This window comes from Pipistrellus hanaki, assembly GCF_964339955.1.
Source record: "Pipistrellus hanaki genome assembly, chromosome: 9".
Taxonomy (NCBI): Eukaryota; Metazoa; Chordata; class Mammalia; order Chiroptera; family Vespertilionidae; genus Pipistrellus; species Pipistrellus hanaki.
The window spans coordinates 76,083,933-76,105,357 of record NC_140511.1 but is presented as its reverse complement, the minus strand read 5'-3'; the positions used below and the strand labels follow the sequence as shown (position 1 = coordinate 76,105,357).

Below are 21,425 nucleotides of genomic sequence, written 5' to 3'. Positions count from 1 at the left end.
GCCAGATCTGCCAGGTGACACTCGTCTTTTCTTGTGGAGGAATGAGGCCACCAGGAGTCGAATCCTTAACCTGCTCCTGAGCTCCCGCCCAGGGTCCGGCAGGCAGCACGCCGCAGGAAGGAGCAGGTGGGGCGGCAGCTGCTCTGAGGGGAGGGTGGGGGCGCCGTCTGCTCTGAGGCTAATCCTAGTCGCAGGGTCTGGGCCAGATGCGTGTCTGGGGAGGCTAATGTCAAAGGCAGGCATCGGGTGAACAGGACATGAGGGGTGACACAGGGACCAATGTTCTGTCCTTGGAGCCCCACGTCCCTTCCACACGCACTGTCCCCTTTGAGGGACAAGAAGGAGAGGACACCTGATGTCTACAGTAAAGTTTATTTCATGCCGGAAGTGAAGGACAGCACCCTCCTAAGGAGACCGCGTGCCAGCAGGGCCCAGGGCACGGCGTGGGAGCCAGGCTCCACTCGGGAGGTGGCTGGGCCCCTCCGCCTGGCCAGGCCTCTGACAGACAGAAGCCGAGCTGCCCTGCAGGCGGAGGCCTGGGCACGGGGTGCATCCTGTGTGGGCCGCAGTCCTCGGCCCGGGTCAGAAGGAAGCCTCTCAGTACAGCCGCCGCACATGGAGAGGGACCTGCAGGGCGGGCGGGCCGTACCACTGACGGCAGTGCGGCGGGGACGGTTGACATGGCACCAGCAGACCACACTCCACCCCCCCCCCCGGTCCAGGTTCTGGGCCAGCAGTTTGTACGCCTGCCTCAGCTGTCCAGGCACGAGGTCTGCTCGGAAACGGGTGGTGACTCCAGGCACCCAGTGCTGGTGGGGGACAGCCGTGCCCTATCTGTCCTGGCCACTGAGCTGGAACAGAGGAGAGGGCAGCCGGTCACCTGGACAGCCAACGCCAGAGGCACAAACTCTTCCTAAGGCGAAGCTTTCTGTCTACAAACACCGCTGTGGAGCCAAGTTGGCTGGTGCCAGCAGGGCGGGGAAGCAGCCAGTCACAGGGTATCCGCACTTCCTCCTGGACAGCAATTCAACCCCTAGAACCATAACCCACCTGACACCCCTTGTGAGACCGAGAGGCACCACGGGGCAGATCTTAGGGACCAGCTCCCAAGCCCCCAGGGCTCCTGGCAGCTTGCTGTGGTGGGCGCAGTCAGCCCGAGCAGGAGCCCTAGACACTGCTGGTGACCATGCCAGGCTGTGCCTCTGCCCCTCTGCCCGTGGGCGTCGAGGCCTGGATGGTCTTCACTCCCGCCTCCTCCTGACACCTGGCACCAGCCTACGTCTCAGCCCTGAGACTGAACGAACGAAAGGCCTGGAATGACGACGGAGACCTAAGGGCAGTCTCACCCCGAGCCTCAGCTCTCTCTGGCCCCACTTGGCAGGAGATGAGGCTGTGGCCAGAGGGTGACAGCGCAGCTGGAGGGTGGGGTTCCCCGGACGTCTGCCTGGGGCCACAGTTACACCCTGGTAACTCCCCTGGGGGGCGGGGGTCTCCCTGCCTGCAGGGTGCCCTCCAGAGCTAGCCCAGATGCCCAGGCCCCTCCTGGGGAAGTCAGCCAGGCGGGTCCCTGGGAAACCCCATCCTCTGTAGCCGCTTGTCTGTGGGTTTGACCAGGCCTGACAACCAGTGTTAGCACCTCAGCCTGTACCTGCCCCGTCTCTGCTGGACCAGGACTGGCAGCCAGTGTTAGCGCCTCAGCTTGTACCTGCCCCGTCTCTGCTGGACCAGCCAGTGTTAGCGCCTCAGCCTGTACCTGCCCCGTCTCTGCTGGACCAGCCAGTGTTAGCGCCCCCAGCCTGTACCTGCCCCATCTCCCGCTGGACCAGGTCCTTCAGCTCCTCCGTCCAGCCCAGCAGCGCCACCAGCCTGTCCACGCTGTCCACCAGTTCCCCCAGCTGCAGCACGTCCTTTCTGCGAGAGTGCCAGGTCAGGAACCCCGCCGCCTCCTGGTTCATGAACACGCGGGGCACCGAGCTCCGCACGGCCTCCGACAGGCTGGCAAAAGGCTCCACCTGGAAAACGGCCAAATGTGAGGAGCCGTGGCCAGCCTGGACCTCCGGAGGCTGTGTGCGCCCCCGGAGAGGAGCCCGGCCTCCTCCTGCTGTAACCTCCCTGCCCAGGCAGTCCTGTCTCCCACTGCCCGCTCTGCGGGTCTCCCTGGCCAGGCTCACCTGTCCTCCCCACCAGGCCACACCCACCCCAGCACAGCCTGGCAGGCTGGTCTGTCCTCACTCCACTCCGAAGGCAAGGACCTGGTCCCACACTCAGAGTGTGTGTGTGTGTGTGTGTGTGTGAGTGTGTATGTGAGTGTGAGTGTGTGTGTGTGTGAGAGAGAGAGAGAGAAAGAGAGAGAGAGAGAGAGAGATGTGGCCTTTCCCATGACCAGTGGAGTTCATCCCAGCCCCGCACGCCAGGGAGGGGAGTGGGGGGAGGGCGGCCCCTCTGTGCCCTCCCTGTGCAGACCCCGATAGGCCTGACTCAAGCAAGAGTCAGTGCGACAGCCCCAGCCCGTGTCGCTCAGTGGGTAGAGCGTCATCTCGGGTTTGATCCCATCAAGGGCATGTACCTCCCTGGCCCCGGTCAAGGGCGCATGCAGCAGGCAACCAATCAATGTGTCTCTCTCACATCGATGTTTCTTTTTATCCTCCCTCCCTTCCCCTCAAAACCAATGGAAAACACATCCCTGGGTGAGGATTAACAAACAACAGTGTCATGGCTCCACATCCCTCCTCTCTTAGCTCTTGGGGCTGGATATGCTCTCCCCCTCCACCCCACACTCTCCCTGGTCCCCCCTATAATCTCCCTGCACCCCATACTCCCTGCTCCCCGCCCTCTCCCGCACCCCTCCTGCCCGGACCTGCAGGGAGGTGCCCAGGATGAGCAGCAGGTCGGCGGTGGGGAAGTCCACCACGTGCAGCAGGAACCTCTGGGGCAGCGCTTCCCCGAAGAACACGATGTCGGGCTTCACGAGGCCGGTGCAGACTGCGCAGCGGGGCACCTTGTCCTCCATCACCGCCTCCTGGGACACAGAGGGGAGGGGAAGCAGCGCCATGACAGGCGAAGGCAAAGCGAGAGGTCCTCCCGCGGAGCAGTGAGGCAGCCCCTGTGCCAGGAGCTCCGTTACCGTTATCGTTACCCCCTCCATCTGAGCCCCCAGCTGTGGGAGGCTCCACACTGACTCCCACTCCGGGCACGGTGGCAGGCGGGGGGCGGCAGGACGGGCTCAGTGATGTGGAGCCGGCTCCCTTTTGGGGTGAAGCAAGTGCTTTCCACTAGAAGGGGGGCAGCACACCGCGGTGAACGTAGGAATGCCTGTACCACGGGTCACCTTAGGTCATGTGACCTTTGCCTCCATACAAGTGAAAGGCAGGGTCCCGGCCATCGCCAAGATGCCAGCTCCACCCACTCTGCCTGAAGGAGCCCCCGCAACCCCGAGAGGCTGGGAGGGGGGCCTCACTGCTCTGCCAACAATAAGCACTGCCCCTCCAAGCTGCCCCATGACACCTGCCCACGGCGCTGTGCTCCGTGAGGGAGCAAGTGTCATGTTAAGCACATGGTCCACCCCTGCAGACACACGGGCGAGTGTGGGAGGTGTGTGTGTGTGTGTGTGTGTGTGAGAGATGCGATGCGCACAGATCTCTTAAAAGCATCAACACGTTACACAGACCTTCCCTATGTACTACCTTTAAATTAAAAAAAAAATGGTCCCAGCTACCCCCACTCCGTCCTCAGGACACAGTCATAGACAACCCCGCCTGCGGGCAGCCGGCGCAGCAGCGGAGCCCAGGGGGCACTCACCCAGAAGCCCTCCATCTGGGTGGCTCTGCGGCACACGGTGCAGGTGGCAGAGGCAAAGGAGCCGTGCGCTTCCACCAGCTTCGAGGCAGGGATGCCGGCCGCTGGAAGGGAAAGCTCAGCTCAGTGCTGCTGAGGTGGGGTGGGGGGCGGGTAACTTGGAGGCCCAGGAGGAGTCCTCCCTCAGAGGGGGCTCCCGGAGTAGCCAGCCTCGGGAAGCAGCCTCTGCTGCTCCCTCACATCCCTCTGCTCCACACACACCGAGCGAAGGTGAGAGGGGAAAGGAGACGCATTTCCAGCACTGGACAGACAGACAGACAGACGGACCGACACAGCTATTCCGGCAGTGGCTTCTGAGTGCCGTGGGGACAGACAGGGTCCAGCTGCAGGTGGCCTCCCACGGTCTGTGTTCATTCTGACGCCACACCCCACAGCGCCCACGGCCAGGGAGCACAGTCCCCCCGGGTGTCCCCTGCTGGACGACCTGCCAGCAAGGAAGCAATTCTCGAAGTCGAGGTACCGCCCGGCTGCGTGGTGGCGGTTGGCAGTGTCTCGGTCAGCGCCGGTCAGCACCTGTAGGCGCCACTGCGGGAGGGAAAGGGCCCAACACCTGATCCTCACAGGTGGGGGCCAGCGCAGTGCTCAGCACCGGCCGGAATCACTGCCACCCGCTCCGCGCACACAGCCCGCCGCCACGCGGAGTCCGCTGACAGGAGCGTCTAGGCCTCTGCATGATGGTGTGAAAGTCCTCATCTGTGAGGGCGCCACGGGGGATTTGTAGGTTACATGTATAACTCGAGGCATTTGCTTCTCACACACTCCACAGGCCCCATCCCAGCCCCGAGAAGGGAGAGAGCAGCCTAGGAGCCCGGGGGCGTCAGGTCCCCAGAAACCAGCAGCAGGTGCTGGAACGGCGCCTGTGCGGCTGGACCTGGCGCTGTCAGAGGCACAGGAGGGAGGGAGGGAGGGTGTGGGACAGCCGCCGGGAGGCCTCACCTCGCTCCAGCCCGTCGATGTTCTGCGTGTAGAGCCGCAGGAGCAGCCCCTTGTCCTCGAGCAGCCGCAGGAAGTAGTGGATCACGTTGGGCCTGTAGTTCCCCGGGTACATCTTCTTGGCCCACGTGAGGAAGGGCGTGGGGTTGTGGAGGAAGAAGGTGAGTTCAAATATGGCCTCAGGGTACGGGACATCGCAGTGCTGGAAGCTGCTGTAGAAGCCGGTCCCTGGAGACCTGCAAGAGCAGCGGAGCCTCAGAAGGAGAGAGGGGCGCCGGGGGAGGGGGCGCCAGGGGAGGGGGTGCAGGTGGAGAGGGGTGCAGGTGGAGAGGGGGGAGTGGGGCACCAGCAGGGGGAGTGGGGGTGGGGAGTGGGCCATGGGGGGACAGTTGGGTGGGGGGAGGAGTGGAGTGGGGGGGATGTGTGGGGGAGGGGATGCAGTAGGGAGGGGCACGGGCAGGGCGGCACCTGAAGTCGGGGATGCCGCTGGGCGTGCTGATGCCAGCCCCCACCATGACCACCACCCTCTTGCAGGCCCGCGTTAGAATCAGCTCCGCCACGTCCTGCAGGGAGAGCTTCTCCTTCGCGCTGTCGCCTCCGTTTCCTGAAACACTCGAGACACCAGCAGAAGGACAGGAGGGCGGCCGTCCACCCACGGAACTGACAGAAAGGGAGTGGCCAGGGAGCCGCCGTCAAGTCCAGGCAGGTGGTCCAGAGCGAGCAGCCCGCCCCCCCCCGCCCCACGGCTGAGCCGGCCTCCGACCCTCCGGCCCCCAGTGCCCACCTTTCCCAGCAGGAACGAGTCCTGGGACGAAGCCATTCCCATGACTGGGAACCATGTGTGCGTGAGGAAGGTCCCAGGCCAGGCCGGAGCCAGGGCACCCCCCTTTGTGGGCTGCGGCCCGCTCTGCAGAGCAATCCACACCAGCACGGATGTGACACACACACAGTAGCGTTTAAAGAAAGTTACACTTCTTATTGTCGGGATGGGAAGGGGGCTGTAGAGACCCTTCCAGAAAGCAGCATCGCACCCTGACAGCCAGGGGTTCTAATGCCGCCTCTGCCACTGCCAGCATCCCCGCCATGCCGAGGAGGCACAGCCCGATGGGCGGCTCCCTGTTGGGGAGCGGGAGGGTCTGCCACGGGGACAGGGCCAGACACGCAGCCAACAAGCCGCGGGCTCGGCGAGGCCTCGGGAGAGCCCCGGGGAGACAGAGAAGCGGCCAAGGAGCACGAGGCCTGAGGGTGGGGCCTCGCCGGCACCCAACCATGGCGGCACCCCACCACGGCGCTGGCCACTCACCCTGAGTGCAGGCCTGCCAGCCGCTCGGCCCTTCCCACACTCCAGGTGTGACCCCTCCACCCTGACGGGAAAAGAGAGGCAACCATCTATCGGACAACCCTCCCCAGACGATGACTCAAAACTGGAAAGTGAGTCTTTAACTCGCCGTGACCCCGAAAGGAAGAAGCCCCTAGAGCACGTCTTCAGACTCCGGGCAGGACAGTTGGGGCTCATCTTCCAGGTCTGACCCCCTCCCCTCCGTCTGCTCCTCACCAGCCGGGACCAGGCCCTGCGGGCTGCCTGCTGCACGGCCTGAGGGCTCGCAGCTCCGCGCCCACGGGACCTCAGCCACAGTCCCAGTCCAGGGACACCTCCCACCCTCCTCTCAGCCCCAGGGGCTCCCTGCTTCTCCTGCGCCTCCACCAGCCACCGGCTCCCAGAGGCCAGGCCGCTCCTAACGAAGCCCCTGCTGAGCCGGGAGAAGTCCGCCCTCCGAGAGGTGACAGTCCTGCTCACAGCTCCCTTAGGGCCGCCCCTGCCCCTCACGCAGCTCCCTCGGGCGGCCTCACTCCGCTCTGGCTCAGTGGCGTGCAGTTCAGGGACCTGCCACTCAGTCCACACGCACCTCCTGTGTCGCCACCTCTCCGGTCACACAAAGCGTCACCTGTGACCCTGGACTGACGGGTATGGATGAGAAAGAGGGACAGGCTGCACATGCAAGGCTGGGGGTACCGCGTGGGCCTCAGCTGCCGAAGCCAAGCAAGGCCGCGGCAATTCTGTCTTCCTTAGAAACAGCTGCCCGCCTCCCAGCCCAGGCAGAGGCTCCCTCCCCAGTTCCTGCAGTTCCCCATTCCCAAGCGGGGCACCCGCCCCCCAGACCGCAGCTCTGCCTGCAAGTCAGGCCACCTCCCAAGGGGGTTGCTGAGAGCCGGTCGGATGGTCAGGCAGGAAAACCCAGCCTTCCTGAGCTCCGCCTAAAGCTACAGGCCTACAGAGGGACAGAGGGCGTGGCGGGCCTGGGATTTATGTCATTTGGTCGGCTCCCACCACGGGCTCACAGCCCCACACGTGGCGCTTCCTAAGTGACAGGAGCCTGGGCAGCGTCTTCTCTCCCAGCATTTGGTCTCTCTGCTCAGTTCAGACACTGACTCGGAGCCATAAGGTGAAATGGGCCTTGTTGTTAAAGAAAGCCCTTTCCACCCGCCTGCGCTGAGGTTAGGGAGGGACTTCAGGAAACCCCCTGAGAATGGGGGTTGGCTCCCAGGAGGGCTGGCGCCTCCCTAAAAAACAAAAGGGACTCCGCTTCCACCTTGGGAACCGGAAGCGGCCCCGCGCCAGGCCCCAGCCCCACGCGCCACCTGGAGCCATGAGTGGGGGCCCTTGCAGACCGGGGCCGTATCTCTCCACTCGTGTGTGCCTGCCCTTTAATGCAATAAGCCGGGAATCTGGTCCCTAGACTGTGTGAGCTGCTCTAGCAAACGAATCAAAGCTGAGGAGGGGATCACAGGACCCTCTGACCGACAGCCAGTGTGTCAGACCCCCCTGGACGGGCCCCTGAGGCGGGGAGCAGCTTGTGAGACTGAGCCTTAGCTGTGGGGTCCGGCGCTATCCCCAGGTGCTGGTGTCAGACTGAGTGAAGTGTGTGGAAAACGGGACGACTGCTCGGTGAGGCTGCAAATAAGCATGCACCGGAGAGCGGTCACCACGCGGGGCGTGGCTGAGAGTAAGGCCTCACTCAGCGACCCCATGTGCACTGCTCACCTGAGAAACATACGGCCAGAATCTTACCACATGTCTAGAGTATGCCTGGTGTGTGACAAAGTGTACCCGGTACAGGGAGTGAGATTTACTGGATGTAGGGGACCCTGAGGAGCAAGCATGGGTGCTGCTGGGAGAGGGAAACAAAGGATGATGTCATACAAGAGCCCCCAAATCAAAACTCAGAGGGCAGCCCAGCAGGTGTGCTCGGTGGCTGAGCATCCACCTGTGAGCCAGGCGGTCACAGTTGGATTCCTGGTCAGGCACAGGCTCGGGTTGTGGGCTCCATCCCCAATGTGGGGCGTGCAGGAGGCACCGATCAATGGTTCTCTCCTCATTGATGTTTCTATCTCTCTCTTCCTCTCTCTGAAATCAATAAGAATACAGTAATTAACACACACACACACACACCTCAAAGGGCAGAAATTGCGCAGCAGAAAGCCGGTGCTAACGCACTGCTGCTCCCAGCCCCTGTGCCCCCTGCTCTGGGACAGGGGTAGCGAGGCCTTTAATGGCAGTCCCAGTCCTTATCGGCCCCTGGTAGTTCAGGTCACTCTTCAGCTACGACCCCCTCCAGGTGCCTGCAGAGCCTGGCGCGGGGGCAGGCTGCAGGGAGCGAGGTCGGCCCAGTGCCAGCTGTGCCCTCACAGACCCAAGGTTTACAGGTTCCAGGTGAACAGAGTCCTCAGAATCACTCCATCACCTTTCACCACGATGTTAGGAGCTGTGTGAGATGGCACCACGCGAATGTGTCACCATCTACGTAATACTCATCCAATACCGGCAGTTAAATTAGTTTCCTAACCACCGTGGGCCTTACGGGTTTTGCATGCTGGCCCAGCTCCCACACAAGGGTTCCCCAGTCCGCAGCGACCGGAGGAGGGCTCTGCACACGCAGGTAGGGTGCTACCTGCACGAGCTCTCGGGGGACGATAAAAGTGCGCTCGGCTTTAGACCCAGGAGTGGCACGACCAGGAATTCACCCAAGGGGTGAGCTCCCGCCTGGCGGCGGCGGTCAGTGACTGACCGCTGACCAGGAGGTCAGAGTCGATTACAGGTCGGGCACATGTGGAGTGGGGAGGTGGGGAGCTGCGGGCCAATCCTGCAGGAGGCTGCGGGTGGATGATTCTCTCGTCACTGATGTTTCCATCTCTCCCTCTCCCTTCCCCTCTGAGACCAATAAAAATATATTTTTTAAAAGGTGAGCTACCAACTAGGTAACTCACCGCAGCGTTCTCTGTAATAACTAAGGATTAGGAGTTATCCAGTCAAGAACGTGGGTTCTGACAGGGCAGTAAGTCCTAGACAGACCGCTAAGCGGAAGGGCAGGTACAGACCAAACTAAGGGCGGCAATGTCAACAACCGGCACGTGTGTGTCACCGTTCTGCCCGGGGAATCGCGAGAAGAACGAGACCCGATCGGGGAACACTCCGGACAGGTCAGATTCTGCTGCCGCCCCGCCCACCACGCGAGGGGACCCGAGGGTCGCCGCGCCGGGCACTGAGCCCCCTGCGGGCCTTCACCCCGCCACGGGCCACCACGGCAGCCCCGAGGCACCCGTCTCCCCCTGCCCGCCCCGCGGCTGCTACCCGGACGAACCGAAGCCGGCGGGCCCAGGCCAGCTCACCGCTCGGGCCCCAGAGTCTGAGCGCGCGGAGAGCAGGTCGAGCCCACTGCGCCATGGTCACCGGAGCCCGCTCGCGTCGTTGTCCCCGGGCCCGGTCACGTCCCCGCCCCCGCGCGTTCGCCCCGCCCCCCCGCTCGCCCCGCCCCCGCGTCTCCCCACCAGCCCCGCCCCGCGCGTCCCGGGGGCCGCAGACTCCGGGTGAAGGCAGTTCCCAGCCCGCAAAGTTCCGCCCACAGCGGGAGTGTCCAGTCTTCCTCCGGCGCGCCCACCTCTTCCAGCCGGGGGCGGGGACGCTTGGAGAGCGCCCGCTGTGAGCAGGCCGCGCCCGCACGCTCCGTCCTCAGAGACACTGCTAGGAGCGTGCTGTCGCCGCTGCCCTGGAGAGAGGAGCCTGCGGGCCACGAGGGCCGAGGCCAACAGGCAGGCGGTTGACCCCAGGCGCGCACTCCTCACGCTTCAGGGCACCAGGGTCGCGGTTACCCTGACAACCGGGGGACGCCCAGTGCCGCGAACAGCGCTCCCGGCGTGCCCCGCGCGGCGAGGCGCCGGAAGTGAGTGAGCATTTCCGGCAGCCGTCCCCGCGGCGCGGACTTCTTGGTGGCAGCATCGTTTTGGCTTCTTTCGCCGTCATGAAGGATGTGCCAGGCTTCCTCCAGCAGAGCCAGAGCTCGGGGCCCGGCGAGGCCGCCGTGTGGCACCGCCTGGAGGAGCTCTACACGAAGAAGTGAGGCTGAGGCGGGCGCAGCGGAGGGAGCGGGCGGGGGGCCGGGGCGGGAGGGCGCCGCGAAGGGCCGGGCCTGGCCGGGGGTGAGGGGGGGGGTTCATGGCCGAGGGGCGGGGTGGCAGCCACACGGGTGGGGGCTTGGGGGCCTAGGGGTCACGGCCTCCTGAGCGAGGGGCTGTGCGGGGGTTCTGAACTTGCCGATCTCAGAAGAGGGTTCTGGGCTGGCCGGTGGCGTTATCCTCGTTCCACCCCAACAAGCCAGCGCCCGGGCTTGGACAGCAGATCCTGGCGTCCTGCTCTTGGCCTCCTCCTACTGACTGCCCAGGCCCTCGCCCTCTGGAGCCGGGGGACCAGAGCCCGGCGCAGGTCTGCCTTTTCCGCGTTGAGTCTGCATTTGGTTACACGCTCCCTTTCCCTTCCTCTCTGAAACCAGAATATACTTAAAGAAGTAAATCTTTTTATTGAAGAAAGCAAGGGAGAGGTATAAACACATCAATGATGGGGGAGAACCATCGGCTGCCTCCTGCACACCCTACCCTGGCAGTGGAGTCCGCAGTTGGGGCATGTGCCCTGACCAGGAGTCAACTGTGATCTCCTGGTTCACAGTTGGACGCTCAACCACGGAGCCACACAGGGCAGCACTTGGTATTTTTCAGGGCAGTTTACTTGCATCCTTAAAAACTAGCCTTTGGTTTCAAGTGTGCTGTCATTCCAGAGAGTTCCCTGCACTCGCTGTCAATCACCCCATCACTGAGGGGAAATGAGCTCAGTGGAAGCTCCTTCCCTGAGGGCTCGGCTGCCAGGCGGAAGAGCTAGGGTTTGGACTTGAATGTGTACGATTCCAAGGTTCTTGCCTCCACCACACCTCACAGGAACCCTGGGAGGTGGTCTGGAGGGATGTTCTCCGTTTATCGCTGGGTCTCGGAGAGGAGAGGCGCTCTCGGGGGTCCTACCTCGGAGGAGGGGAGCCAGGAAAGAACTCGGCTCGGTGGCACCCTCCCTGCACTCAGCAGAGAGGTTCCTGCTCCCGCACAAGGGCCAGCCGTGCCTGTGACTGGACGTTACTTTCTAGGTCTTACGTTTTTCAGGTTGTGGCATCAGCTGACACTGCAGGTGCTGGACTTTGTGCAGGACCCGTGCTTTGCCCAAGGAGATGGTCTTATTAAGGTAACTGCCTTGTCATGCTGGGTCAGGTTGCCTAAATGTGCTCCAGGACTCGGAGATGGCGGGTGGGGTTTGCAATGACAAGACGCTGCGCTGAGTCAGCAGTCACTGTGTGCCAGGGGCTGTTCACACGTGTATTCACTCACTCTTCGCAGCAACACGGGGAGGCAGGCGTGCTGTGGCCGACTCTGTGCCGTAGGAGCAGAGCCCAGAGGTTGAGTGGCTTGCCATAGATCGCAGCGCATAAGTGACACACGTTCTGGCATCTAAATTCCTAAGATGCGGTCATGTGGCATGCTCCTGGATCTTACTGTCAGAACAGCCTGTGATCACATGCCACCAGAGGCTCAGCCCTGAGCGGGACAGAGACCCACCTCCCGCTCGCTGTCTGTCCTTCAGAAACCCTCCCGCACCACAGGGAGGCTTCTCCCGTGCTGCACATGCTCCCTCCTGCCTGGCGCGTCTGGATTACCCAGCTGCCCCTCTCCCTCACCAAACTTGCCACCTCGTTGTTCTGCATTCCCTAGAACTCGTCACCATTTCCGGAATAAGCTTTGGAACCTCTCCCTTTGTTTTTGTGTTTGTTTGTTTAAAAAATATATATATGTGTGTGTGTGTGTGTGTGTGTGTGTGTATAGTTTTTAAAAATTGATTTCAGAAAGGAAGGGAGAGAAATAGAAATATCAGTGATGAGAGGGAATCATGCCTCCTGCACACCTCCTGCTGGGGATGGAGCCTACAACCCTGGCATGTGCCCTTGACGGGACTTAAACCCAGGACCTTTCAGTGTGCAGTCGGATGTTCTACCCACTGAGCCACCCCAGCCGGGGGAACCTCTCCCTGTGGCTGCTCCACCTGTGTGCTTCAATTCCCCTTGCTCCTGAGTTCTTGGCGATGCCGTTTCATGAGTCCCCACGAAGCATGGACCCCCGTGGAGCCCGGGGCAGCGCCCGGTGCTTGCTGAGTGGCTGGGGACCAGAGATGGGACTAATGAGCCTGCAGTCTTTTAACCTGCTGGTCCTGGGCTCAAGCTGATGGCCTGTTTTCACCCGGTGCTTTGGAGGAGAACATAGGACTTGGTCTTCAGAGAGCCTTCTAGGCCGGTACAATGCCCCAAGCCAGGAACAGCCCAGCTTGCTGTCATATCCGTTGGTGATCATCTGTGTGAACCTAATAACCACACGCGGGGGTCCTGGGAAACGTGCCCGCCGTGCGAGGTCCCGGCTGGCTCTGCAGATGCAGGTGTCTGACTTCTCTCCACGTTTTGCTCCACAGCTTTACGAAAACTTCATCAGTGACTTCGAGCACAGGTAAGGGCCTCTGCTTGTCGACTTGGGAAAGGAAGCGCCGAGGCCTGGCGCTCACGGCTGTGCTTGTGTTTCAGGGTGAACCCCCTGTCCCTGGTGGAGATCATCCTCCACGTGGTCAGACAGATGACGGGTGAGTGGCCTGCTGCTGGCAGGGCTGGCCCCGGTGCCAGCTGCTTCCGGGGCCTTGAAGCGTACGGAATGGAGCTTTATTGCGTTTTGATAGAAAATATCCAGTTCTAACATTTTTATCTTTGTTTATGTTCCAAATCTCAAGGTTATCCCACGTAAAAGCATGCTGGTTGGTAGAGACCAGTCTGTAAAGAGACCTTTGGTGGTTCTTCTGAGCTGGTTCTGCTTCCTTTTCTAGATCCTAACGTGGCTCTTACTTTTCTGGAGAAGACACGTGAGAAGGTACGTGTGAAGTTCTTAAATATGTGTTTGTGTCTGTGCTCGCTCGCTGTCCACAGCCCTGGAGACCAGGCTCTGCCCGTGGGAGCCCGCAGGGTGCGGGTGCCTTGCTCTGTGGGCCACTGCCCACCCGTCTGAGGTTCCTGTTTCCGGCGTCTGTAGGTGAAGAGCAGCGACGAGGCCGTGATCCTGTGTAAAACTGCCATCGGAGCCCTGAAGTTGAACATCGGGGACCTACAGGTCACAAAGGTGAGGTCGCCGTCACTCAGGTTTGTCTTTGGTTTAAAAGGCTGTTTAAGCCCTGGCCAGTTTTCCTAGTGGTTAGAGCGCTGGCCTGCGCACCGAAGGGCCATGGGATTGAATCCTGGTCAAGGGCACCTGCTGTGCTGCGGGTTCCAGCTCGGCCCCGGTCAGTGTGTGGGAGAGACAGCCAATCCGTGTGTGTCTCTCACATCGATCTTTCCTCCCTGCCTCCCTCCCTCCCACTTCCTAAGAATCAATGGAGAAAATAGCCTTAGCTGAGGGCTAGCAACAATGACCAAAAAAAAGAAAAAACTATTGGGGGAAATCCTATTTTTTCTCTTTATTTATTTACTTTAAAATAAGTTACAGGAAAGTTGTGAAATAGCACAAAGTACTCTCCTGTGCCCTTTCCTCTCACTGCTGCCATCCCCCTGCCCATTGTCTGTGTGCCCGGCTTTTTCCTCAGAAACCACTTAAGGGTAAGTTGCTGGTTGTTGCGTTACCTGCAAACAGGACCCAGCGTGTTGGCTCCGCGGGGGCCACAGCCTCAGCCAGGCACAGCCTGAGGGCCCCAGTGGACCAGGGTCCGCCAGTCAGCTCCCATGCTGCTGCCCCCCCTCTTCTGCATCCTTTTCATGTCAGAGTTTCCTGTTCTGGAGCCTTTTGGTCTGTTTTTTATTGATTTTAGAGAGAGAGGAAGGGAGAGGGAGAATCATTGATCGGCTACCACCTATACACTCCCTACTGGGGGTCGAGCCTCCAGCCCACGGCCTGGGCCTGGGCCTGGGCCTGGGCCCTGACCGCGATTCGAACCGGCGGCTTCTTGGTGCACGGGTGGACGCCCCACCGAGCCTTTTGGCTGGGCTGAGGTTTCTGCTCTAACACGCCAAGTTCTGCTGCTTCCTATCTTGTCACGTGTTACTTTACAACGCTGTAAGCTACAGAGAGATCCGTCTTGCTTCCTGGGAACAGGAAACCATCGAAGATGTCGAAGAAATGCTCAACAACCTGCCGGGCGTGACGTCGGTGCACAGCCGCTTCTACGACCTCTCCAGCAAGTACTACCAGACCATCGGCAACCACGCCTCCTACTACAAGGACGCGCTGCGCTTCCTGGGCTGCGTCGACATCAAGGACCTGCCAGGTGAGACCCGCACTGGCCGGTGCCCCTCAGAAGCCCGCCTGCGGATGCTGCGGGGGGAGAAGGGGGGCTGGAGACAGCAGGTCTCAGCCTCGGTGCCTCTCCCCTTGGGAAGGAAGCCGTGCTGGAGCGGGAAGGATGGCTGAAGCAGTAGCTTCCATGCTGGTCGAGTCTTTGGTGTCTCATTCGGGGGAAGGAGCCTGAGCACTCCCCCCCACCCCCCGGGGCTTTGTCAGAGCCTGCCCCTCCGGCCCGGGGACGAGCGGCAGAAACCTCTCAGGGACCTGAGGGAGGAAAGAAAAATGACCCTGAGTCGGGGAGAGGGCGGTGAATGTGTTTACAAAGGATTTTAGAGGTTCCTCACAGTTCACTGTTGAAGCCTCCAAAGCAGCAACTCCTGGAAGTGAGTGTCATGGCTGCATCTCCAGGAGGGCCCGGGGCAGGCAGCCGATGTGGCGGGGGCTCACTGTGGGAAAAGGAGCTAATTCTGGTGGGAAGAGGCTAAGCGAGCTCCATGGGGCACGCTCCCACCTGAGGGCTCTGGGAGCACAGGCGGGAAGGGAGGTAGTCACATGGTTTAGGGGGAGAGAGTGGGTGGGTGCGCTTCCCACAGAGCCCGTGAAGGCGGGCCCCCAAGATCTGAACCCAGCGCTGTCACCAGGCGCCTATTAGCGCTCTGCTGTGACCCCCGGGGTGCTGCCGCGCTCTGAGCAGGACGGGGCTCCTGACGTGTGACGAGGGGTGTTGTCGTCCTAGTGCCGGAGCAGCAGGAGAGAGCCTTCACGCTGGGCCTGGCGGGACTTCTCGGCGAGGGAGTGTTTAACTTCGGAGAACTGGTAAGTGGGCCCAGGGCACAGACGCGTCGCCGCGGGCAGTGTGCGCTGCCAGCTCACCGTCTCTGTCCCGCAGCTCATGCACCCCGTGCTGGAGTCGCTGAGGGGCACTGACCGGCAGTGGCTGATCGACACCCTGTATGCCTTCAACAGCGGCAACGTGGAGCAGTTCCAGACGCTGAAGGCTGCCTGGGGCCAGCAGGTCAGTCCAGGCTGCCCCTGCCTCTCCCTATCGCCGGGGAGACAGGCAGGCAGCACCCTGGGTAGCTCAGGTGTAGTGGTCTGCTCTGCCCTGCAGACAGCACTGGGGGAGAGTGACAGCCTCTGACAGAATGTGACCTCCGGGTGCGCAGAGCGGAGCTGGGTTGGGGTCATGAACCCGTCTTGAGTGTGGCTCTGAGCTCAGCAGATAACTGTCCCCTGGGGCTGCCTCCGGGGAAGCTGGTAATGTGCTCTTCCCTCAGGACAAGGCCCTAGAACTGAGGCCCGCCCCCTGCTGTCTGACACCGGAACAGCTCTGCCGGCCACGTTCTGGTCTGGGAAACGGCCTCCAGCTGTTCTAGTCATTTCCCAGTTCCGTCGGGAGCCTCAGGCAAGTGCCTATTTCTGTCCCACCTGCTGGTCAGGTGACGTGTCTTTCTCCTTCACAGCCTGATCTCGCCGCCAACGAGGCTCAGCTTCTGAGGAAAATCCAGCTGCTCTGCCTCATGGAGGTAAGCGAGCGCCAGCACCCTCTGTGCTGAGAGGCCGGCAGGTGGTGCGGTCCTGCCCACCCCAAGCCCTGGTGCAGCTGCCTCCTGCACGCCCCACACTGGGGATCGAGCCCACAACCTGTGCCTGTGCCCTGACTGGGAATCGAACTGTGACCTCCTGGTTCCTAGGTCGGCGCTCAGCCACTGGGCCACGGTGGCCGGTGAGTTTGAGCCTTTGAGAAAAGGGCTCTGTGTTCGGCTCAGCGCAGTGTCCCCAGCTCCGAGCACTTGCTCCGAGGTGAACAGTGACGGGCAGAAAGCTGCCGCCGTGCGGCTGATCTCACCGTCTCCCCTGGGCACTGAGAGCTGGTTAATGAGATGCAGGGCTAGCACTGAGAAAGCTGGAGTGTAGAGGTACTAGTATCTGCATTTTCAGAGCAAGTGTTGACAAAAGGATCCTTACTCAGTTTTCTGACAGTTCTCACTTGGAAAAATTTTTTCAGATGACTTTCACACGACCTGCCAATCACAGACAACTCACTTTTGAAGAAATTGCCAAAAGTTCTAAGATCAGCGTGAACGAGGTACAGTGTTTGGACTGGGCTGTCCCAGAGGGGCCGGGCTCCTGGGGGGGCACCCTGCTCCCGGACCTCAACCACAGAGGAGCGGTCCTTCCCGGCACTGGGCAGCCCACCCCTGACCCGCCCTCTGCGCAGGTGGAGCTGCTGGTGATGAAGGCGCTGTCGGTGGGGCTGGTGAAAGGCAGCATCGACGAGGTGGACGCGCGGGTCCACATGACCTGGGTGCAGCCCCGCGTGCTGGATCTGCAGCAGGTGACGCTGGCCATCGGGAAGGAAGGGGCTCCGGGGCGGCTCCTGCTTGGGGCAGGGTTTCAGGGTTCATTGCCGCCTGGGACCTGAACCCTGTGTTTAAAAGTGATTGTGGTAACAGTGCTGGTAGGTGGTGATGCCCTTTAATCCTAAAATTGGTCTCTGATCGGGCACCTTCCTGCTTATGTGATTTGAGCTTAAATCCATCCTCACATTGGCTGGAACTTAATCCTGTGGATTTCCCCTGTTCTTGACTGCTGGCTTCCTGCCAGCGTGTGAAAATGTGCTTGTGGGAGATGGTTGTGGGGTGCCGTGTCCTCCCCCCGACCCCAGCTCGGGATCCCTCCGTTAGGGCCTCACTGTACCTCACTCTGCCTCCGCCCTCAGATCCAGGGCATGAAGGAGCGCCTGGAGTCCTGGTGCACAGACGTCAAGAGCATGGAGATGCTGGTGGAGCATCAGGCACACGACGTCCTCACCTAGAGCCTCCCGAGGCCACCCCCCAGGCTCCCCGCTGAGGCGGGCTCTGCTGGCAGGACGTTCTTCCTGGGAAAGGCCCCGTGGCGTCTCCTGACCGCAGTGAGGGTGGGGCCCGCGGGTCGGAGGGTGGGCCCTGCGTGTGGCACCACTCCAGGTCGATCTGTCCCCCCACCCGTGTGAGCGCGTTCCCAGGTGGCCCGAAGGCCCTGCAATAAAAGCCGCTGCCGTGTCCTCGCTGTGGTTTCCGTGGCTCACCCTCCAGGCCACGCCTGTGTCTGCAGAGCCTCGAGGGGGTTTGGGGCAGTGGCCTTGGCCTCCCCTGTGAGGAGAGCGCTCCTGCACGTGCGGGACGGGTGGAGTGGGGGCGAGGGCCGGACGCCCTCTGACAGGTCTGCCCCCTGCCTGAAGCCAGCGGCTCCTGTGACCCGCGTGCCCTGTGCCGAGTCCGGGGAGGCGGCGCGTGCATGAACACAGCGAGCGTTCGGTGGGGAGGGTTTAATGAGAGCTCCCTCCCATGCCCGCGGCGGCGGCTGCCCGCCTCACTGGCAGACGTCACCGGGCGGACTGGGCGGGGCCTCACTCGGTGGATCCTCACTCGCCAGAGCGCTTCTTGTAGCTCTCCAGGTGGGACAGCACCCAGCCCGAGGGGATCATGAAGCTGAAGAAGGTCACCACGAGCGCCACGGCCTGCTCCTGCCGGGGAGACACATGGGAGGCACCAGGCCCGGGTCACGGGAGGTGTCCGCCCGGCTCCCTCGACCTTGACTCCTTCCCAGGGCACAGGTGCTGCTGCTCAGGGCCTGCGGGCGGCAGACCGCCCAGGTTCTAAGTTGCTTGAAACAAGGACGGCCTCGGAGTGGGGGCCTGTCCGGAGCCCGGGGTCATGGGGCTCCTGGCTGTGTGTGGGTGCGTGGGGCCTGCCTGGCTCCTGTGTTCTCCCGTCAGGGCGGGTTCTGAAGAGGCAGCTCTGCTTCCCCCTGGTTCCTCCTGGAGCAGCCTGGCCCTCCCATTTCCTAGATCAGGTGCCTGATTAGCAGGGGAAGGGGGGCGGGAGAGGGGGGAAGACACACTAACCCTCCTTTTAGCTTCAACCCCAGAGGGCTCAGGCGGAGCTCAGCTTCCCTTCCCAGCACATGACCTTGGGCTGGTGACCTTCCTAACCTTGGTTACTTAGGCTTGGCCCAGGTCAGTTCCCCCTGTGCTCCCCGGGCCCTCGGAGAGCCCACCTCCCCTCCCACGGTGACTGCAGGACCCCTCGGCCCCTCCCAGTTCAGCCCCGGCACCTGCCTTGGCAGAGGCAGTGGAGCCTGAGAATAGGCCCAACGGACAGCTGACTGCCGGACCGCAGCTGCACTTGGGAAAAAGCCCCGCCCGCCCTAGACAGGCCCCTTTCCCAGGTCCCCTCTGGCAGCGCCAGGCCTGGGAGGGTGACCGTTCCCTCTCCCTTGACCAGCCTGGCTTCCTGGGACCCCCTGAAAGCCGCCTCATCCTGGGGATTGGGACTGCCAGCCCTCCCGGGGCCGGGCCCAGTACTCACGGGGGCAGAAGTGGGGGATTTGGCCGGCTTGGCGGAGATGTGCGCCTTGGGGACCACGCAGGCCCTCAGGGGGGCTTGCAGCAGCCTGATGGCGGGGCCCAACCTCATGTTGCCAGTCCGAGCTCCGAGCTCCGAGTCCCGTGCGTCCTGTCCCTCGCTCTGCCCTCTGCTCGCGGGGCTGGGCTTGGGCTTTTTATAGCTCGAGGGGAAGCACAGCTGCCCCTCCTGGCCCAGGGCTTGGCAGGAAGGTCGCCAGCCTCAGGCCGCAGCCGCCGGCCTGTCCCCTGCAGTGGGCCTGGCCCTCCCAGCATGGCTGACCCTCCTCACCCGGGCCTGTGAGCACTGGAGGGCGAGTGACAGTTTCAGAGGGACCCGGCCGGCGGCCATGATGCCCAGGGGCTTTGGTGTTGGCATTTCTGGCTGAGCTGCCTGGCTTTTCTCTCTTGACTGCAGCTGCCAGGTGTCCCCAGAGCCCCCTGCCACCCGGGCACAGCACAGCAATGAGCTGCCCAGTTGCTGACCTGGGCGAACTCAGGCCCTGGCCCCCAGCAGGGCAGTGCTCTGGCAGGAACAGTTATTCGGAACCTTGTTTCCTGCTCAGAGGAAATGCACCTTCTCTGTGCATACATCGCCCGCCCAGCAGTCCTTGGGGAGGGCAGGGGGCCTGTCTGTCCCCACATGTCCACCAGACGCCAAGGCCACGTCCCCGCGTTGTCGGCAGGCACTGCAGGATGCTGAGGTGCGCTTGTAGCCGGCCACGAGGCCTGTGAGGACCCGCACTCACTGCCTCGCGGCTGGGTTTGGGGCTTGGCCTTTCTGGCTCAGCTGACTCCAGTCCTTGTTGCTGAACAGAAGGAAGTAGGAGAGGGCAGGGGGCCGGTGGGGGGCGGGAGGGGGAGGGGCCCAGGTTGGACTGAGGGGGTCAGTGTGCAGACAGATTGGGTCACGTCACCCCCCAGGACCTGAGCCTTCATGTGGACTGTGTTGGAGGCCATAGCCCTGAGGCCCTATGGGTCGGTGTGGGCACAAGCCCGGGAGCTGAGAACCACATGGACCCGCGGCCTCCAGACAGCGTGTCACTAGGGACGGTGGTGCCCCAGCTGGTGGCGTGGCTCCGTGGTTGAGCATCAACCTATGAACCAGGAGGCCACGGTTCGATTCCCGGTAAGAGCATGTGCCTGGGTTGTGTGCTCGGTCCCTAGACGGGGGAGTGCAGGAGGCAGCAGATCGATGATTCTCTCTCATCGATGTTTCTCTCTCCCTCTCCCTCTCCCTTCCTCTCTGAAATCAATAAAACTATATATTTTTTGGGCAGAATCCAAGATGGCTGCTCGGGTAGGCAACTAGCCGCAGCCGCACACAACAATTTTAATAAATACAACTAAAATATAAAATGGACATTACCCAGAACTACAGGAAAGTCGACTGACTGGAAATCCTACAACAAGAAGCAAGGAGAAAACCAGAAGGAAGCACGGAGGAGCTGTAAAAGCCTAAGGTACGGAGACACGCGGCGCACGCGGAGAGGACGGAGCCGGAGAGGAGGGAGGCCGAGTGCCTGGCGGGCGTTCCCTAGCGGAAAGGAGATAAAACTCCGACTGTGCTGGGCCCCCGACTGCTCTGAACCCCAGTTCTGGGCCAGACCCCGGGGACTCAGGCTCAGCCATAGGGAGCTGGGCTGTAAGTCGGAACCCCGGGGTAGCGGAGAAAGGAGGTCCCGGAGGCGCACTCACTGCCCCCAGAGAAGGGACGGCCGGCTGTGCCGCGGGATTGCCCTGACGGGAAGGAGACTGGGGCTCCAGACTGCTGTGAACGCCACCTCCAACTCCACTTCCAACTGAACTGAACCCCAGTTTCGGGCCCATTGCGGGAGAGCTTACACTGTTTGGTAGCAGGCGAAAATCGAGGGCACCTTTCTCTCAGAGGCGCTTGCAACAAGTACTGAAGGACCCTGAGTCTCAGGAGTCGCATAGGGCGGGGCTGACGGAAGCCGAGGCTGTAGGCTCCACCCTGAAACGCCGCCCCATCAGGAAAGCTGCCTGCGAAAATGCCTAAACCAAATAGATCACAAAGGAAAGAAATGGAGGACAAAAAGCGACTGGATATAGAGTTCAAAACCACACTTATAGGGTTTTTCAAGAGACTCCTAGAAAAGGCCGATAAAATAAATGAGACCTATGAGGATATGAAAAGGGATCAACAAGAAATGCTAAGGGATCAACAAGAAATAAAGAATACATTGTCTGAAATAAAAAATATTCTACAGAGTCCTAAAAACAGAAGGGAAGATCGCAAGAATCAAGTCAAAGATTTGGAACATAAAGAGCCAGAAGACACTCCTCCACAGAAGCTAGAAGGCAAGAGAATCCAGAAAATTGAAGATAATGTAAGAAACCTCTGGGACAACTTCAAACGATCCAACATCAGAATCATGGGGGTCCCAGAAGATGAGAGAGAGCAAGATATCGAAAACATACTGAAAGAAAGAGTGACAGAAAACTTCCCCCACCTGGGGAAAGAATTGGACTTACAAGTCCAGGAAGCACACAGAACTCCAAATAAGAGGAATCCAAAGAGGACCACACCAAGACAAATCATAATTAAGAT

At 61.5% G+C, this 21,425-nt stretch overlaps 3 protein-coding genes across 6 annotated transcripts; 1 reads left to right on the top strand and 2 right to left on the bottom strand.

The window, feature by feature from the left end:
* Positions 1 to 353: 353 nt before the first annotated feature.
* SIRT3 (sirtuin 3) lies at positions 354 to 9,580 on the bottom strand. Of its 4 annotated transcripts, none has more exons than XM_084896034.1 (7): positions 9,429 to 9,580; positions 5,257 to 5,448; positions 4,792 to 5,024; positions 3,799 to 3,899; positions 2,858 to 3,019; positions 1,803 to 2,012; positions 354 to 851 (listed from the first exon to the last, which is right to left on the bottom strand). In XM_084896034.1, exons 1-7 carry the CDS (start codon positions 9,509 to 9,511, stop codon positions 831 to 833), a joined length of 1,002 nt encoding a protein of 333 aa, XP_084752160.1. In that variant the 5' UTR covers positions 9,512 to 9,580; the 3' UTR covers positions 354 to 830. The 4 variants fall into 4 exon arrangements, with proteins under 4 accessions (XP_084752160.1, XP_084752162.1, XP_084752161.1 ...); XM_084896036.1 differs by having other exon boundaries at positions 9,457 to 9,567; XM_084896035.1 differs by lacking the exon at positions 354 to 851 and adding an exon at positions 1,536 to 1,693 and having other exon boundaries at positions 1,790 to 2,012; positions 9,457 to 9,567.
* Positions 9,581 to 9,643: 63 nt separating this feature from the next.
* PSMD13 (proteasome 26S subunit, non-ATPase 13) lies at positions 9,644 to 17,512 on the top strand. Its single transcript, XM_084896032.1, has 13 exons — positions 9,644 to 10,180; positions 11,269 to 11,347; positions 12,620 to 12,654; positions 12,729 to 12,784; positions 13,022 to 13,065; positions 13,225 to 13,311; positions 14,278 to 14,449; positions 15,203 to 15,282; positions 15,356 to 15,481; positions 15,930 to 15,992; positions 16,475 to 16,555; positions 16,688 to 16,804; positions 17,189 to 17,512. The coding sequence occupies exons 1-13, from the start codon at positions 10,086 to 10,088 to the stop codon at positions 17,282 to 17,284; spliced, it is 1,131 nt and encodes a 376-aa protein (XP_084752158.1). The 5' UTR covers positions 9,644 to 10,085; the 3' UTR covers positions 17,285 to 17,512.
* Positions 17,513 to 17,761: 249 nt separating this feature from the next.
* On the bottom strand, positions 17,762 to 19,012 carry LOC311628484 (cytochrome c oxidase subunit 8B, mitochondrial-like). The gene is made up of 2 exons (XM_084895701.1): positions 18,819 to 19,012; positions 17,762 to 17,974 (listed from the first exon to the last, which is right to left on the bottom strand). The coding sequence occupies exons 1-2, from the start codon at positions 18,924 to 18,926 to the stop codon at positions 17,873 to 17,875; spliced, it is 210 nt and encodes a 69-aa protein (XP_084751827.1). The 5' UTR covers positions 18,927 to 19,012; the 3' UTR covers positions 17,762 to 17,872.
* Positions 19,013 to 21,425: the final 2,413 nt, after the last annotated feature.

Excerpts from the sequence above, each read along its gene's own strand:
- SIRT3 (XM_084896033.1), bottom strand. The coding sequence starts at position 9,511 with ATGGCGCAGTGGGCTCGACCTGCTCTCCGCGCGCTCAGACTCTGGGGC. Across the intron at positions 5,449-9,428 it reads GCCTGGGCCCGCCGGCTTCG|TTCCGTGGGTGGACGGCCGC; the intron begins GTTCGTCCGGGT and ends CCTTTCTGTCAG. Across the intron at positions 1,694-1,789 it reads GGGGCAGGTACAGGCTGGGG|GCGCTAACACTGGCTGCCAG; the intron begins GCGCTAACACTG and ends GTACAAGCTGAG.
- PSMD13 (XM_084896032.1), top strand. The coding sequence starts at position 10,086 with ATGAAGGATGTGCCAGGCTTCCTCCAGCAGAGCCAGAGCTCGGGGCCC. Across the intron at positions 10,181-11,268 it reads GAGGAGCTCTACACGAAGAA|GTTGTGGCATCAGCTGACAC; the intron begins GTGAGGCTGAGG and ends TACGTTTTTCAG. Across the intron at positions 11,348-12,619 it reads AAGGAGATGGTCTTATTAAG|CTTTACGAAAACTTCATCAG; the intron begins GTAACTGCCTTG and ends TTTGCTCCACAG.
- LOC311628484 (XM_084895701.1), bottom strand. The coding sequence starts at position 18,926 with ATGAGGTTGGGCCCCGCCATCAGGCTGCTGCAAGCCCCCCTGAGGGCC. Across the intron at positions 17,975-18,818 it reads AATCCCCCACTTCTGCCCCC|GAGCAGGCCGTGGCGCTCGT; the intron begins GTGAGTACTGGG and ends TCTCCCCGGCAG.